This window comes from Opisthocomus hoazin, chromosome 10 (assembly GCF_030867145.1).
Source record: "Opisthocomus hoazin isolate bOpiHoa1 chromosome 10, bOpiHoa1.hap1, whole genome shotgun sequence".
NCBI classification, from domain to species: domain Eukaryota; kingdom Metazoa; phylum Chordata; class Aves; order Opisthocomiformes; family Opisthocomidae; genus Opisthocomus; species Opisthocomus hoazin.
In genome coordinates, this window is record NC_134423.1 from 17,676,417 (window position 1) to 17,693,578 (window position 17,162).

At 36.7% G+C, this 17,162-nt stretch overlaps 1 protein-coding gene across 2 annotated transcripts in view; it reads left to right on the forward strand.

Moving 5' to 3' along the window:
- NEDD4 (NEDD4 E3 ubiquitin protein ligase) overlaps positions 1–17,162 on the forward strand; it is a 62,783-nt gene that overhangs the window by 17,181 nt on the left and 28,440 nt on the right. The window contains exon 5 of one of the 2 annotated variants that reach the window (XM_075431567.1): positions 250–303. In XM_075431567.1, coding sequence (XP_075287682.1) covers positions 250–303 — 54 coding nt within the window. Of the gene's footprint in view, positions 1–249; positions 304–4,271; positions 6,119–17,162 lie in introns of those variants that run through there. The other variant, XM_075431566.1, reaches the window with a different exon arrangement.

The window sequence follows — 17,162 nt, forward strand, 5'->3', positions numbered from 1 at the left end:
TTATCTTCTTTATTCCGTGAACATTTAAAAACATGAACATGGATTTAAAAACAGTTTGGGATAGCACCAGTCTTGGCTCATTGGTTCCAACAGACGTGCTGCATAGTGAAATGGCAGCAAGGTGTAGATCTACTGTTTAGTTTGGGACTTCTGTATTTCTTTCCTCCTGCATAAACATGGAGATTTTGCTGAAGACAAATGCTGGAATTTGGCATAAATTTTAACTATTAACTTATTTCTCTTCCCTAGGTTAATCCTCAGAAACACAGACTCCTTTTTGAAGTATTTGATGAAAACCGTTTGGTAGGTCCTTTTGTGTTAATAGTGCAATGTATTAAAGACTTGAATGAAAGTAATTTCATCTGGATTCAACATGGATAAAAAACGCACACCGAACAACCTTAACTTCCATAGTGAAACCTAAAGCTAAAGTCAGACCTAATTCATTTGCTTATCTGACGTCACCACACTTTGTGATGCTTTGAAGCAGTTATGTGGTTATTCTTAACTTCTGATGTGCTTTAACTCAAAAGCGTCATTCTTTTGTGGTGATTTTCAAAGGATATGGCCAAATTCTTCGGTGATATTGAAAGCTCGGCATTGAATGTTTGTTTTTCCCACAGACAAAGTAGTGTTGACAATGTAGGTATCTCTGTACACAGTGTGAGGAGTAGCATGGAAGAAAATGTGTGTGTTTTCTTTGAAAACCTTAAAAAATGGATGGTGATTGTCCATTTGTTAAGATTGTGATCTTGTAGATAGGTGTCACTATCTGAATGGCAGATCATAAGTAAGATAGGGATAGCTTGTGCATTTATTTTCTCGGTGAAATCAAAACTCCTCCTCTGAGCATGTTTTCATTTTATGTGTGGAGATGTCTACTTACTTATCTTCCTGTGTGTATGTTTTATTGTAAACGGCTAAGGCTGGTAGCAGTACAGTCACACCATTTGCATCCTAGGGCCACTTCACAGACATTCCTTATCAGGGGAACATATACCTTTTCCTTCTGCAGTAGTTTGAAACTAATAGGAGGGATTAAGTACTTTTTAGTTTGTACTCCAAACACAGTTTCATTCTGATAGCTGTTATAAAGGGTCTCTTTGGGCTTGAATAGTGTGTTGGTTATGAAAAACTGACAGTTTTTTTCCTAATGCTTTCTGCATCTATTCAGTAATCCACTGTATCTTTTATGGAGATGCTGCTCTGCTAAAGTTGCGAAGGGTGAAAATGTATATAAATAAAAGTACAAATGATCTAGAATAATGAGATTTAATAAAGAAGATGTTGGTTTCTTGGTTATAGGCATCACACAGTCCCCAAACCATTTACTTCTTGACTGGTGGTATCGCCTGTCCCAGATATTTAAAATATGGTGTCTCTTTTATTAAAAAACTTCAAAAGGGAATCACCAGCATTTGTGGTTTGCGTGGCAGGTTAAATATGATTTCTCAGGGTGCTCTGATGTTCACCTCCACAGGATGTTATGGGCTACAGTGTATTCTTCATGAGGTCAGAGTACTTTGTCCCTTAGTCATTGAGCCGTTACTGCCACCCGCTGGAAGCCAGGAGGCATGATTAGAAAGTCAGATTCTGGATTTTGGGGGAGAAGGCCAATGCTTTCTCTGTGATTTGCACCAAGAGAATTCCTTAGCATGCTTTCTCTAATCTAGAGTAGATAAGTTGTTTGACCTGGTTGCTTATGGAAGAGGAACCAATAAAACATTTTATTGGCATCAACTTGGAAATGGTGCTTTGTTTCTTGTGTATGATTATATTTAGAAATCAACGCATCACGCCCTCGTCAGTCACTGTATAGTTCTACAATAACCACAATGTTTTCATCTTTTCCCTCTCCTCATTTGGTGAATGGGAAAGGCTGTCTCCCTGTTTGTTCTTAGCTTGTTCTCAGAAAGGCTAGGTTTCTATCCCAGATGTCTTGAGCTGTTTTAAGTAAGTCCAGCTGTTGCCTTAGCTTTGTTTGTTGTTTAGCATTGACAAGCTCCCCCACTTCTATTAATTATCTTCACATGTCAGAAATCATAGATGCCTTGCAGTCTTTCACTAGGATATGCAACTATGACCAGAAGGTGTTTCATCTTCCATTATTTTAGCGGGCTTCGGTGTTAATCAGCCCTTCTTTCTTCTTCCTGTTGGATGACCGTTTAAAATCTAAATGTGAGCGAGCCGATAAAACTGGAATTCTCTTACATTTGTGAGACAGTGCTCCCCACGGATAACTTCCTCTTTATAAAAATTTGTCCCAAGTACTGCTATTCCGTGTAACTTTTGGCAATAAACTGAAGCCTGAAATATCTTCGTTTTGTTTTTAAGAAATGGTGCTTTCTTGAAAACTAGGCTCAAAACTTGTCTTCAATATTAGGCTTAAATTCAAAGTCCTGCTGCGTTGGTTATATCAGCAACAGTTGGGGTTTTAAAATCTTTCTGTAATAGCTTTAAAACTTTTCAGAGATAGTCTCTCTTGGATTTGGTAAGGGAACACTAAATTCAGTTTGTTCAGCTGACTTGTTTCAAACCATTAGTAGAATAAAGTGCTTGAGCAGATTGTGGAGTCCTCAATTATGGTTGTTTTTAAAAATACATAAGAAAAACCTGTCAAGAAGGGCAGTGAGATCACTTAAGAGACGGACCAGTGAAGGGCCTAGATAACTTTTTGCTCACTCTCTGTTTTTGGGGTTTTTTTTTTAATGTATTACTTGAAGTTCAAATATACCTTTTTGAAACTGTGACCGAAAGAATCTTTTATGGTATTTTCTTTTCCTCTTTTGCTCCTGATGATTCCAGTTCTCCTTCAACATACAACATGAGAAGAAGTCCAGTTGGGAAAGCATAGTGAAATAAATGAACTATTGTATTTGTTGGCTTTTTATGAATAAGCTAGTATTCATTTATTGCTGCATTCTAATCATGGAATTCAGGTAACGGAAGTTAAGGAAGCCCTAGAGTATAATTAGAAAACAAATTTGTTGCTTGCAAACAGGGTACTGTGAATTTGATTCTTGGCTCTTTCTTGGGAAGGAGGTATAAATGTTAATTTTACTGCCTTCTAGCTTAAAATACAGTAAAGGTTAAATAAATATGAAGCAGAAAAAAATGTAGTAGTGTGACCTATAAAAGTATAAATGGCCTAGTGTTTTCTTCTGTTTGCACTTTTTCAGCAGCACTAAGTAATTTCGTGTTAGTGTGGTAGCATTTAGTACTGCATCATATATGGTTTCTGTGTTCAAAAGTACATTCATAGCCAAATGTTTGGGTTTTTTTTAAAAAAAAACACAACAAAATCCCCACTTGACAGCAAGATTGAAGACTGTCGATTTTCAAAAGTCCCACTAGGTGCCAGTAAAGGACTTTTTCAGATGATATGAGCCAGTGAAACATTTTGTAGGAATCCTCAGTCCCATTACTCTTGTAAGAGTTGACAGTATATTAACTTCTTGATATGCTGATCATTTTATCTAAAAGCTAAAAATAGAAAAAAATAGTAATTAGCTCTGAATGTATGATACAGTTTGTATATAATTATACAGAATAGCTTTCCTCTGTAATTGTGCTTGGTAATCGTATTTACCCCAGAGCATACTTAGCTCAGTGTTTTAAAGTTTGTGTAGCTGGTTGTATATTATTGAGCTCTAATGAATGTCCGTTTATTGTGGGCTTCCAGCAAACAAGATGAGGTAGTTCCGTTTGTTCAAATAGTTTTTTTTCTTTCTACCTTTAACAGCTATAATTTGGAAAGGGTAAAAAATAAAAGGCTAACATGGTCAGCTGAAAATAAATGCCAAATTATTAATCTGAATAACTTGTTGTGGTTCTAATTCAGTTGCACCTCACTGAAAATTATTAATTTGGCAGGAGAGGTTTCTACTACGTGCAAATCTTTAGAAAGTGTGATTGCTTAACAGTGTGTAGATTGCAAGATAATGCCAGGTTTTTTTCAAGTTTTATTTGCATAGTGGATAAATTTTTTGTTTATTTTTTTTGAGGGAGAGGAGGCTTATTTCACTGGTTTGTGCATAATTCAGACCTCAGCAGTTTGCTAGCATGGATACTATTTGGAAATTCAATCCTAGACTTGATACTCAATTATATGGGACTTCATTCCTACCAACTTCCTGTAATTCTAAACCTATGGGTAAAAATATTAGTAGTCATACGCTGCTGAGGAAAGTACGGACACATTGACTCAGCTAGTGCAGCTGCAGTAGGAGTTGCTGTTTTAAACTTGGAAGTACTGGAAGTTTATTGTTGTATTCATTTATGCAAATTACAGAAGGTATAATTGGAACAGGATCAGTAGTGTTTGTCAGTGTGTTGCAGCTGAGGTCGTTGGAACATAAGTGCTTGGTAAATGAATGCTTTCTGACTGCAAGCAATCAGAGACGGTCCAGAAACTGCAGTTCAACGAATGGCTGACTTATTTCAAGAGGTACAGTTTTTTTTTTTTAACACTAGTATCTTGTAGAAATTAGGAGAAAGACTGCAACTTTTATGGGCTTTTACTGTTGTGCTGTACTAGCTCCAGGTTCTGTGCAGCTGCCTGTAGCCTTTCTGCTGAAGGATCTTTGTGGTTTTCATTTGCTAACATGCGTGGAAATGAGAACAAATGGCACGACGGTTAAGATTGCATTTTGCTACCCAAAGAAGCAACACAGATCCCTTATCGGAATCCTCTGAAGATGTTTTGGATAGTAACAATTTTATGTACTTCAAAAAATTGCAGAATTCTGCAGCTAATGTTACACAAATGAAACTGACTCCTAGACAAGTTGCTTATGCACCTGTAATGCAACAAGTAATTAATCAAGAGGAAAATGCAACTATTTCTTCATTGCAAATAAAGAGCACCTCACTGCACATTTCTCTACAGTCTAGAAAGTATAGTGGATGTTTTCAGTCTGGCGATGCTGTAGCTGCTGGTGAAGACACTTCATTCATTGATACTGGTAACGAAGGAAATTGTGCTGCAAGGATTGTGGTTGATCATCGATCTGATGATGGCCTTCTGAGCAATACTGCTCTGTGCAATGGCAGTCTTGGTAGTATTGCAGCCAGTGACAGTGGATCGTTCAGCAGTGCTGGCAGTGACTACGGATCATGTGCAAGTACTACAAGTGGTGGGGGTTCATATAGTAACAGTGTCATCAGTGACAGTGGTAGTGGCACTCTTTTGACAAGTGATGGTACTTTCTATAGTAGTTCTTCATGTAGAAGCACTGCAAAAAAATGTAATCTCTGTAGGAGCAGCTCATCTCAGGAAACTCTGTGTAGAAGTAATAGTACTCTTGACCAAGATGCTTTGTCACTGAGGAAGAAAACTAAAATTCCACTGCGACGTTGTTCATCACTGGTTATTTTCCCTAGGAGTCCTTCCAGTACTCCCCCAGCTTCTCCAGTAAGCTCAGGGCAACTACCACATAGAGGCACCTATCAAACATCCCATAAACTAATTATTTCTCCTAGTGAGCTGGCACAAAAGGAAGATCAAACCGTTTCCAAGGGATTCCTTTCAACAGCAGTCAATGGACTTCGACTGTCTAGAACAGGTTGCTCTTCTGGCGAAGTCAGAGACGTTCGACCACTTTACTTGAACACATCATTACAGGACAAAAGTCAAATTTTGAATGGTTCCGAGCAGGCAACTTCTGAAGAAGTATCTGATGGCTTCTCATGTGTTTCAGTTCATCTCACCCAAAGAGCATTTGCATCAAGCAGTGAAATGGTTAATGGCTGTTGCAGTCCCAAGTTAAATCTGAACTCCAGTGCAAAATACCCTCACTTAAAACTGGCACGTAGCACATCTGCATGTTTACCCTCAAAAACAGATTCAGAATATCACATTAATATAAATGAACAAGACAGACCAAATGCACAGATGAGCAAAACCCATGTTTTGCAAAGAAGAGTTTCATTGGAAGGATCACATCAAAAAGTTTCTTGCTGTTTATCCAGCCTTAAATACAAGTGTCATAGTGCAAGGATGTCTCAGTTGCACATACAGTTCAAACCTGGGAATGAAGGAAAACCATCTGGTGTTAAGAAAAGATATGGAACCTCTAAAAGGGAAATGTCTAGCACTTCTTTGTGGAGGCCCCATAAGGTGAGTGTTCTGGTTTATAGAAGAATTTGTGAGTATTTTACAGGTGAAATTTAACTGGAGAATAATAAAATTTACAATCAAGACCTAAATGCAACAATTTCAGAATTTCCTAATGGTGTCAACCTGTCACAATTAGGAAATTAATTTTTATATTTTCTGTAACATTTGGTTTTTAGATTTGTGTCTTAGAATATGGTACATACAGTAGCAGAAGTGAAAAGGTCTTACAATGAAATACATGCATTTAATATAGTATAAAAAATAACTTACTGTTTACATGAACTCAAAGGGATTTTCTTGTCTAGTTATCTAGACATGGGAATTATTTAAACTTCAGATGAAGTTTTGTAGTTTTAAATACATAACTTCTCAATAAATTAATAGTAATTACTAAAACTGCATATAAAATAGATAAAAAGGAGTGGATTACTGTAGAGTCTTTTAGCTTTATTTCATATAGGCTTTATTTTACAGAACAGTTTGCTGTATGTAGAATTAAAGATAAGTCATATTTGAGCTGAGAAACTGTGAATACCATTTGTTTCTGTATACACCCTGAACCACAGGAATTTTCAGAGTTTCCTCTCCGTGGTTTTTTTTTTTTTCCCCTCTTCAAACCACTACTTCAGCCTGAGCAGTACATTGTAACTTAATACCTTTCCCAACAACGTTGCTGTTCAAAGTATAGTACTTGGGTCTAGAAGGCTTGTATTAAATACATTTTTTTGCGTAATGAAACTCATGTCCAACTAAACTGCAGAAGTGTGTTTGCTCTTATTAACTCTTCAGGCAATTTATATTGTTACTAAGGCATAGGCCATATGACTTGGATTTTAAGAGTTGTTTAAACAATGTTGTGAAGACTTGAATGATCTGAATATTATATATTTGTTTTAATTGTGAATGGTAGTACAAGTGCAGCAATTAATGTTTAACAAAATTGTTTTAAGATCTCATTCTCTGTGAATTGACACTGCTACCGTTTAACCAACATGCTTGTTTAAGCAAAAGGCTTTATACCAAAGATCTATAGCTATGACAGTCTCTTTCTAAATTAGTAGTATAATTACCTTGGAGGTATTAGCCTGTAATTTTCAGTCTGTTGTTGCTGTTAGAGTAGTGTTTGATGATTCTGCACATTTTGACTTCTTTGGAGTTTTGTATTTCTTTTTGGTTAAAGAGTTTGAAGAAAAACGCATTTTCCTTCTTGTAAAACTGTGATCTATGTTTAAGCTTCATTATAAAACTCAGTGGATCACAGGTAATCACTATGCATATTGTTTGGTGATTCCTCATCCCAAAATCAAGCTGTAAAGTTGATGGTAAATTCCACAGTAAGCACAAACAGATTATGACATATCTTAAGTAGCCTGGATCTAATTATTTTTAAAAAGTATATTGTGAAAAGGAAAGCATGTTGAGTCATGCACTTCAAGTACGTTTCTCATCAACTTGCACTGCTAGCCTTGGTGTTTAATGGCCGTTGACATGCAAGTTATTTTATGTTTTAATACTGAGTGAATTTTAATAAATTCAGTTTAGATAAAATCCAAGTTAAGGATTAGATTGTTGGCAAACATTTCCAGAAAACCTTGTAGGACACTGGACTGACAGGAATTTGTTTCAGTTGTCGGGGGCAGTGTTTACAGTGGATTGACACGAAAATCTAAGGAGACTTAACTTTTTAAAGCACTTGATAGCATATTTCTGTGGTAGTTGAGCATTTTTATTGTATTAATGTGGCAGCATGTTTTAAGCTTCCTGAATTCTTAAGATTTCATCTTCTGACTAGAAGATGAGAGACAAGTTCAAAAAAATAAAAATAAGAGGAAAAAAGAGTCTGAATCCCAAATTATTGCAGTTATCTTGTACTTTTTTATATATTTGCCAATGTTTAGATTTGTGCTATGTCTACAAACAAATTAAAAAGATCTCTGACATCAGAAAACTGGACAGTAAAGGTTTTATAACAGTATACTTGTTTCAGATTCCTTTATGCAACAACAGGCACAGGAGCCTTTCAGTCCTGAAATGGCCCTTTCAGTCTTTATGTAAAATCAGTTTTTATAGCATATTCTGTAAAACATGTTAAAAAAATTTAAAAGCTTCCCCCACCAAACCAAGCAAAAACCATAGCTGACTCTATAGCAGTGCAGCAATTCACTGGAATAAACTAGTTAAATACTACTGTGTTTGCTATTACAGTCTTTGTGAAAAATATGATAGATTCTATGGCAATCATTTAATTATACAGTCCAGTTAATTATCATGGTGTATTGTGACTCATTTAAAAATAAACTCCCAAAATATTTCTCTTGACTCCAGTTAGTCTGGCCTAGTATATTGATATACTGAGTCTGGGTTCAAATTTAACAAGTTGATACTGGAGTAGCATTTAGTAATGTCAGCTATCTGTGCAGAGCAGTCATGAAATCAAATCAGTGCTTTGGTCAGAGACTCCAGAGTCTGAAGCAGCAAAAGGTCTATGCATTCTTTTCTTACGTGCCTAGCTACTAGCCTTCAGCCGCCACCTATCAGATTTCCTGCTTTCTATAATCAACAGCTTGTTAAAGGCTGACTTAAAAAAAAAAAAAAAAAAAAAAAAAAATCAAAACATCATTTATATGACAACTGGCTTTGGATTATTTTTAATTAAGTTGAAAAATGTGGAATGGTGATGGCCCACATACCATTGCTGATCTTTACTGGAAACATATTGAATAGGTTCTGCAGGAGATAGTGAAATTTCATTTATGCGAAGCAGGAGGAAGATGTGGTCCATGGTTGCAGTGTTGAAGGTTGTCCGTATTTCTGTTTTTAATGTTTTTCCAGTGCATCGGTCCCTTGCTTAGGGCAGAAATAAATCTGCAGCTAAAGCACTTTGACATCACAGTTGTGAATTGGGAGGGTAGGCATGAGTAAGGGAACAGTTTGCAGGTTATCTGATATATGTAAACTTTAAGAGGTACAGAGGAAGTCAGAAGCAGTGGCTAGCGTTTCACTTCTTGTAGACCAGAAACAAACTTTATAAAAAAAAAAAAAAAAGGCAAAAAAAAAAAAAAAGCTGTGTTAGTCTTCCACAAGTGTAATATTATGGTGACATCCCTGTTGACATGAGCCATTCCTTCCCCAGCAGTATCACTGCTGATTCGATAATGTGGATATTGTAAATGTACTTGCAAAACTGCTTCAGCTACTGTATACCTTTAAAATAATTTTTTGTACAATTAAGGGAATCGTTGTGTTATTGTCCTTTTGTTTAGAAGTAACAAATCACATAATACCATTTATGTTGTCTCAGACAAATTTTACAAGTTGAACTATACATCAGAGCATTAAAGAGGAGACAATGGAAACTTAATTAAAATGATTAACAATTTATAATTAGGTGTAGGTGATCTTCTACTTCTATGCTTTATATGACAATGACTTGCAGTGCTTTGATAATTTGTACTGATTTCTTCTATTTTCCATCTTGCTTAAATGCAGAGTTTGTTACAGCTGCTTCTCCACTTTTCTTCATGCCTTTAGCTTTTAGTTAGCAATCTTCTTCAGAGGGAAAAAGGTTACACGCAGAGGATGTGATAAACCTTACAGCCAAGACTAGCTGTGAATGGTTGTTATATGGAAGCATTAAAAAGGAAGTAATCAATTAATATTATTTTGTGTCAGCTCCATCCCTAAAATTATTCTTTGTCAGTTTTAGCAAGTTGTGTTTGGCAACAGTGAACCATATGTAACTTTCAGAATATGATCGTACTGTAAGGAACAGTGTCTGGGCTGTAGCAGAATACTTGAATAACCCAGTGTATCAAGGCTGTAGCACTTTGTAGTCACGAGCAAACACTACACGTACATATTCAGGAGGAGCTTTATTTGATTGTGCTCTGCACAAATTATAATTAAGCTTATTCTGTTTATAGCCTGTAGCTGAACTGAGTTTGAATAGGTTTCTCATGCCAACAAAAGGGAAAACTAAAACTGCAAAACCTTGCAGAGCAGAGCTCCTGGAGCAGCTTATGTAAATATTTCATTATCCAGCCTTCAGCTTGATTTATGTCCTTTGAATCTACTATGAGAGAGTGGGAAACATTCATGGTGTGGCTTCTTTAATGTAGCCACAAGCTGTAGTTATTCTGTCTCTTAAGACTTAATATACATTTAAGAATGTGTTGAAGTAAATCTTGTTTTAAGGCAAGGTAAAGATGTTCTTCCCTTTACTACTGACTAGCCAAATAAGTTGCAGGCTTTCAGATATGAGACCACGATCATTGCTTTTTTTTTTAATGGTACATCCTTTTTGCTTTCTGTGAGAAATTAGGTCAACACTTTGGGTTAAACAAAAACGTTTCTTGGTGAATGTTATGGTGATGTAGAAATCATAGTCTTTGTAAGCATTATAGCATAAGACAGAAGCCCTTAACAAAACTAATAGTACCTGCAGGTATTCTCCCAAGAATTGTCAAGAAGCTCAGCTATAAAATTGTTGAAATACTAACTATAATGAATAATCTTTTAATCTATTAGATTCCCTTACTGAAAGAAGATGGTAAGTAGTGCGCAGGTATTTTAAAATTATCTACATGGGAACTACAGGCTACTGCAACAGGCTGGTCTGGGAGAAAAAATACATGGAATAGAATTAGTAAACATATGACACATTTTGTGTTTAAAAGGAGGGAGATTGAACACTGCTTTCATGAAAGGAAATTTTGTCTTACAAATCAAACTAAGCAATGACATGTGAAGATGGGTGAGCTGGTTAATGCAGGGCACCAAGCTTTTCAAAACATTTGACAAGATCCCTTAGCAGAAGTTCTGAAAAATACTCTCCAGACCTAAGTGCAGAAAAAAGCTTCCTCACTGATGACAACTAATTAAAAATAAGAAACAAAAGCGAAAATTAAATTGTCACCTCTGAAGTTGCAGAAAAATCTCATGGTAGTGAGTGACTAGACAGCAGAATGAACAATTTGAGAATCAGTGTTGATAAATGTCAAGTACTGCACACAGAGGAAAAACAGCTAATGATGCATGCATGGTAATGGTCTCCCATACTGGTCAGGAGATAGTTTATGTCATGGTGAGTGACATGCTGAAAATGTCAGCTCAAATCTTGTTGACAGTTGAAAGGCAAATAGAAGGTTAGGATTTATTAGGAAAGGAATAAACTAACAAAATCAAAAACACCGTTCTGGAGTTGTACAAATCCACGTATGTGCATGGCATGCATATTTCTGGTCATCCTTTTTCAGAAAGGATGTGTAACAGAACTAGAAAAACACCAAGAAGGATCACAGGATTGGGAAAAGTTTCACATGAGGAGATACTAAGTAGACCAAGGGCTTTTCAGGTTGCGGGTGGGTGGGGAATAGTATAAAGGGAGTTTTATAAAAAGTATAGTTCAGTGGAGGTGAACTTAAAAAGGGAATCCGCTCTTATAAAAAAAGTATGTTCCCTTATGCGTTGCTGAGCTTACTCACTGTTGCAAAACGTTGTGCATACCAAGAGTAGAATTCGATTTCAAGAAGAGTTTAGGTAAGTTGAAGAAAGGTCCATCAAAGGGTATTATATTCTTAACATGTATTTTAACATCAGGTTCAAAAAGTCCAAGACCACTTTATTCATCAGAAACTGAGAAAACTCAGTTCCATCAGAGGAAGCACTATTCGCTGCTTTTTTTATTTCCTTAAGCATCTGTTCTTGGTCATTACTAGGGAGAGGATACAGGGCTACACAGACCGTCTAACTACTAGGTTCTTTGGTGTGTGCTCAGCCCTTGCAGCCAGCTAGGATCAAATGGTAGAAATGCTCTTTCAAGTTCTAGCCTCACCCTGGGCTGAGTGTGTTCTGTGTTCCAACATGTGTTTTCTCGTCCTCCGGAAGTGGATGAATTTCACTGATTGAGCAAGCAAGCAAAACTGAATGGCCTTTTCAGGCAAGTTATTTGCTTATAACTGACTTTTATCTTTGTCTGAATGGGACTGCCCTGCATTTCTGTTAAGTGTCTCTGTTTCACGTGAACTTTCTCCTCACTCGCTGTGACAAACAGAACATGCTGATTTGGGAATGCAGCCAACAAAATATTTGTTAGCTCATTTCAGTGTTAGTTTATGGATCTATAATCATCTCTGTTTCAAGAGAGTACATCGCGCTCCCCCCCCCCCCCCGTCATGGCAGTTTATGGTAAATTAAAAAGTCTACAGATAGATGCAATTATTGTTTGAGACATTGGGCCGCTTTCAGCTGTATCAACTGGAACATAAGCAAACAGAATTTAAGAAGGACATCAACAAGTTCCTGTCTGAAATTACAAACAAAGTTGAATTGGAGTCATTGAAGTTAGGGCGCATTAAAATGCGAATGGGACACTCCAGCTACTCAGTAAAAGGAATGTGGGAAGAAACATAGTACTGGACTCTTTTAGATCTAGATGATGCCTCTGGCAGTCTGATTTTCCTAGCATAATGGAGGCGGCCTTGTTCAATAATGTGAAAGCACAAGGGCTTTTTGAAGAAAAAGGTTTCCAGAATTTATGAACATTATTTCTTTTTTAATAGTTTCTACCTTAGCCAGTTGTTGTAGTCTTCATTGTTTCTAATAAGTTTGATTTGAACAAATATTTATCCAAAGTGGTTAACATCTGGCAAATTATAGGCAAATAAAACCAGTGTCTAATGTGGGAAGTATAACGAAACTTTAGTAAGAAATGTTGTTGAGCTTATCTGAAATAAATTGTAATACTGCTTTTGTTGTTAAAGTAATTGTGGGTGGGTTATTTGCGTTATAGCTGCCTTGTGTCACTGAAGTTGAGGCATCCAAGGTCAGTTCATGCAGGCTGGTTTTGGACAGATAGGACTTACAACTTGAGCATTGCACAGCTTAAGACAAACCAGTGAGTTCTGCTGTAGCCAGATCATCTGTGTCTGCATTTAGGACTGACAGCAGTAGGTGTGGGCTTGGAGCTGGGAGAGGCCGATAGGTAGGACTTGGGGCTCCAGTTCAGCGGTGGACTAGGCAGAGTGTAGAAGAGCATGGAAAACTGCAGCATGGCTGGCAGCGGCTGCTAGCTGTGTGCTGGTGCAAAGGTGCTGGGGATTCTGGAGTTAGTGTTCATTTTGAACTTGGATCAACAGCAGCTGAGACCAGTACACTTAAGAATGCTTTTGAAAACTGCTGGACTAACTTTGGAGTAAGCTGAGGCCATTGAGCCTGCATCCGGCCCTGCTGTAGGTCCATGTTCACAGAAATTTCTTAGAAGGGGTCTGTTACTTGTACAGCCTGAGCCAACTGCTCAAGATTATATTTAGGGCTGGAAAAAGCAGCTTCCAGGCTCAGCCTGATTCTGTGCATCTATGTGGCAGTCTGCTGGACCTAGTAAACTTCCCAGGAGTGAGATCATGATGCAGAGATGCTCCAATTGCCTATCTGCCTTTTGGAGGCAAATTGTTTGATGTCTTTTTCTTTTTTTTTTTTTTTTTTTAATTCTGTGTGTGCCCTCTTGTTCTAAATAACAAAAAGTTGACTGTGTATTGAGTCCTTCAGCTGAGTGTATTAATTAGCCAGTGTGGTTAACATTTCTCATATCTGGTTTGTCTGTTGCTCATTTCAGGGAGTAAATTACATGTGCAGTTTATCTTTTGATAGGATTTTAAATTTTTTGAGTGTGTTTTAAGCTTTAAAGTGTTAATTGGTGAAGGTAAAAGTGCACCTGTAGTTGTTACTACAAGAAGTTGGGATTTTTTTTCCCCGACTTTATTTGAAGTCTTAAGATTTGGCACAAAAGCTTCCAGAAATAGATGCACAAGTCTTATGTTCTTATACTACTATGAGGTTAACTGACTTGATGTCAGAACAGCTTGTCAAAATAGTACCTAATTAAATATTTGATGCTGTTTTCTGAATTTTTCTTTTTTATTGTTGGCTGGTTTAACACAAGAGGCCAAATCTGGATTGGCTCTTGACTTCTCATAAAATGTAATATTCCTACTTTTTATATGGTAGCTTATTTGGCACATCTGTCCATAAAATCAAAGGAAATCAAATTCCTGATGAACAAAATATACACATTACTAACTTTTGACTTGTTCTCTGTTTATTGTGTTTAAGTATGCTTCAGTTATGTAATTTGTTTTCCTGTGATCTATGTAAAAATGAGTTCTTATATGCAAAAAAAAGCTACCTTAAATGGCTTTGTTAATGAACTTTTAAGCACAAATTCTCAAAGTAGCAAACATTGAGTGGAATAATATATGAATGTTATAGAATTGCTGTAGACTAAATATGAACTTTTAAGGAAGCTATCTGAGATTCTGGTTCTATATAAAAAGTGTAAGCTCTAAATTGAGAAACGGATGATGCTTTTGCTCTGGTCTTTTTAGAGAAGCAGTTGTCCAAAAATATCTTTGGAAGCAAGGGAGAATTAGTGAAAATAACTTCAGTGTCATTTCTAAATACTGTCTGTTAAACAGATGGTAAAACTGCTGAGGCATGTTATGCTGACACCTTGCTGTTGAAGCAGCCAGCAGGGCTCAAGGTCCTGCAGGAACGTGTGTTGCGTAATAACCATTGATCTAAGAGTGTGTATTTTCTCTATTTTGAAAACATTGATAGATTCTTGTATCTCAGTATCATAGATATTTGATCATAGATGCCAACTAAAAAGAAATGCCTACATGTCATTAAAAAAAAAAAATCTCTTCACGCTGTACCTCTCCCCCTTAAAAACAGGGGAGACTGGGACTTTAAGAAATTCCATGCAACAAAGTATTTATTGCTTTGCAAGACAGAGAAAACATTACTTTTAGAATCCATGAGTTTGGTAAGATCTTAAAGTGATAATTGACTTTTTTTTGTTTTTTTTTCTTTGAAACGGTTATTTCCCCATGATGAATAGCATATGCTGGCACTATTCTGTGGAAGTAAAAAAGCTTACTTTTCTCGATTGGGAGTTTAAGAGAACCAAATAATATACTCAGTGCGGCATGAAAAGAAAAATACTTGGAAGTTGCTAGTGTAGCTTAGGACTTTTTTTCATTCTCATTTACCTTGTAACTAATGTTGATGTTTGGGTGTTTAAGCAAGAAGAATGTTGGCTTTATAAGGGATCTATTGAGCTCTTGTTTTCTTAAGTAGTGATAGTCTGGATCACTATTTGTTTTTTCAATTTGAATTGATACTTTATATTCCCTCCAATAAAAGCTGTATGCTTTCTCATTTTGCCATACAGCTGTAGATTTCTGTTGGAAGACCAACTTATGCACAACTAGCTATCTGTTTAGTTGGAAAAAGACTGGGAGTATACTTAGGTTCTATTTCATGCACTAACACCAGCAAATATTAGTCACAACAGTTGGTAGAGAAAATACCTGTTATTTCAACACCCTGGTCTTACACAAGAGCTATTTCAAAAGGCACTGTGGTGAATCCAGCAATTAAGAAAGGCATTAAATTCAGTTAACTGTCTTTCAGACCTGATAAACTACAGGTAATGTTCTCAGTACTGCTTTTAAGTGTGGGACTCAGATAAGCATGTCCTTTTAAAATCTACTTCTATCCAATTTCTTATAGGAATTGCAGAAAAAAATCCAAAATTGTAACTGTTAAGGGTTATTAAGTACATATTCATAAAAGATTAAAATGAGTTTTGGGCTGGATTCCTTTCAGTGCTTTTCCTGTTTGAGCACTCGCTTTGGCATTGCACTAGAGTTGTTTAAATGTATTGTATACAGCAGCTGTCTGTCCTCACATGTTTTTAATAACTTGCTATAGACTAAACCAATGAATCGGTAAAATAAAAGGCCTCTTTGTTAATGTACTGTATCGTTAATTGAGGCTTATGCACTTCTGGTTTGGCAAGGAGAAAGTTTGAGTTCTCTGGCTGTTAAGAAATAAGAAGTTGACAAGAACAACTGACCCACTTGTCCGTCTTGAAAAAACTAGGATGCCTGCTCTCATGAAACAATGATCCAAACAGTTTCAACTCCATTGGCATTTAATTGTTAATGTGTGCGAAGTCTGTTTCAAAGCTGCTTTGGCACTTCTTTGAAGGCAGTTAGTCAGCTTGTCATAGTGAGGCACATTGCTAAAGAGCATTCCTGCTATCTGATCTGTGTATTAGATGTGCTTGGCGGTCAACAAAAATCTCCACTGGAGGATTTTACTCTCTGGCTAGAGGAGAAAGTGCTGTTAAAGGTTGCTTATTGAGGCTAGCTCTGCTGAAAATAGCGGGAGAGGCAGCAGAGTAATAAAGTGAATAACAGCAGCGTGAACTAAAATAATGCTGGTAACAAACACTATGTTCTGAGGTTTTCTAAAATACGGCAGACTTTTGTCCCACATTCCAGTAATTTATTTGAAAGGCATGTTCCACTTGAGGATTGCCAAGAACTTTACAAATACTAAGCCTTTTAACATGTCTAAGGTATGTGCTGTGCCATTTTAAAAAGAACCTCATAGGCAAAAATGGTAGCTATATTTTTCCAGAAGCTTGTGATCTATAATAATAGAGTTTTCCTTCAGTAGTTCAGGGAAGCTTCAGACTCTTCAGGTATGAAAACCTGTTTATCTCAAATGAGTTTGTGAACTAAAAAGGTGGGTGTTTTGTTTCTGTTTCCACTCCCCCCTCCCTTTCAAATCCAAGTATGAGACATGCTAGAAATTCAATTTAAAGTTATCTATCTCTAGATTTCTAGTGTATTGTAATCTATGACAAGCTCTGCTAGAAGAAAGGTGAAATGCATGGCTTTGCCCTGAGGTGAGGGGAGAAGATGTGAGATGCAGAGCGTCATAGTGGAAAGTTTTAAGGAAGAAGGCTGTCAGAATCCTTGGGTGATGAGTTTGAATGAAAGCTTGTGGTACAGCAACAGATTGAGGAAAGAATAGGCACCAAATCTTTTCTTAGCTGGAAAAATCAGGAAGACTGGAAATCCAGAAGCTGTACAGGCTACACTGTTGAAGACTTTCACAGTTCCTTACTCTGTCTATGCAAAAATGCGTAGTCTTGTTACAGTGTAGATTTTTGAAAATGCCATAGGCTTATACA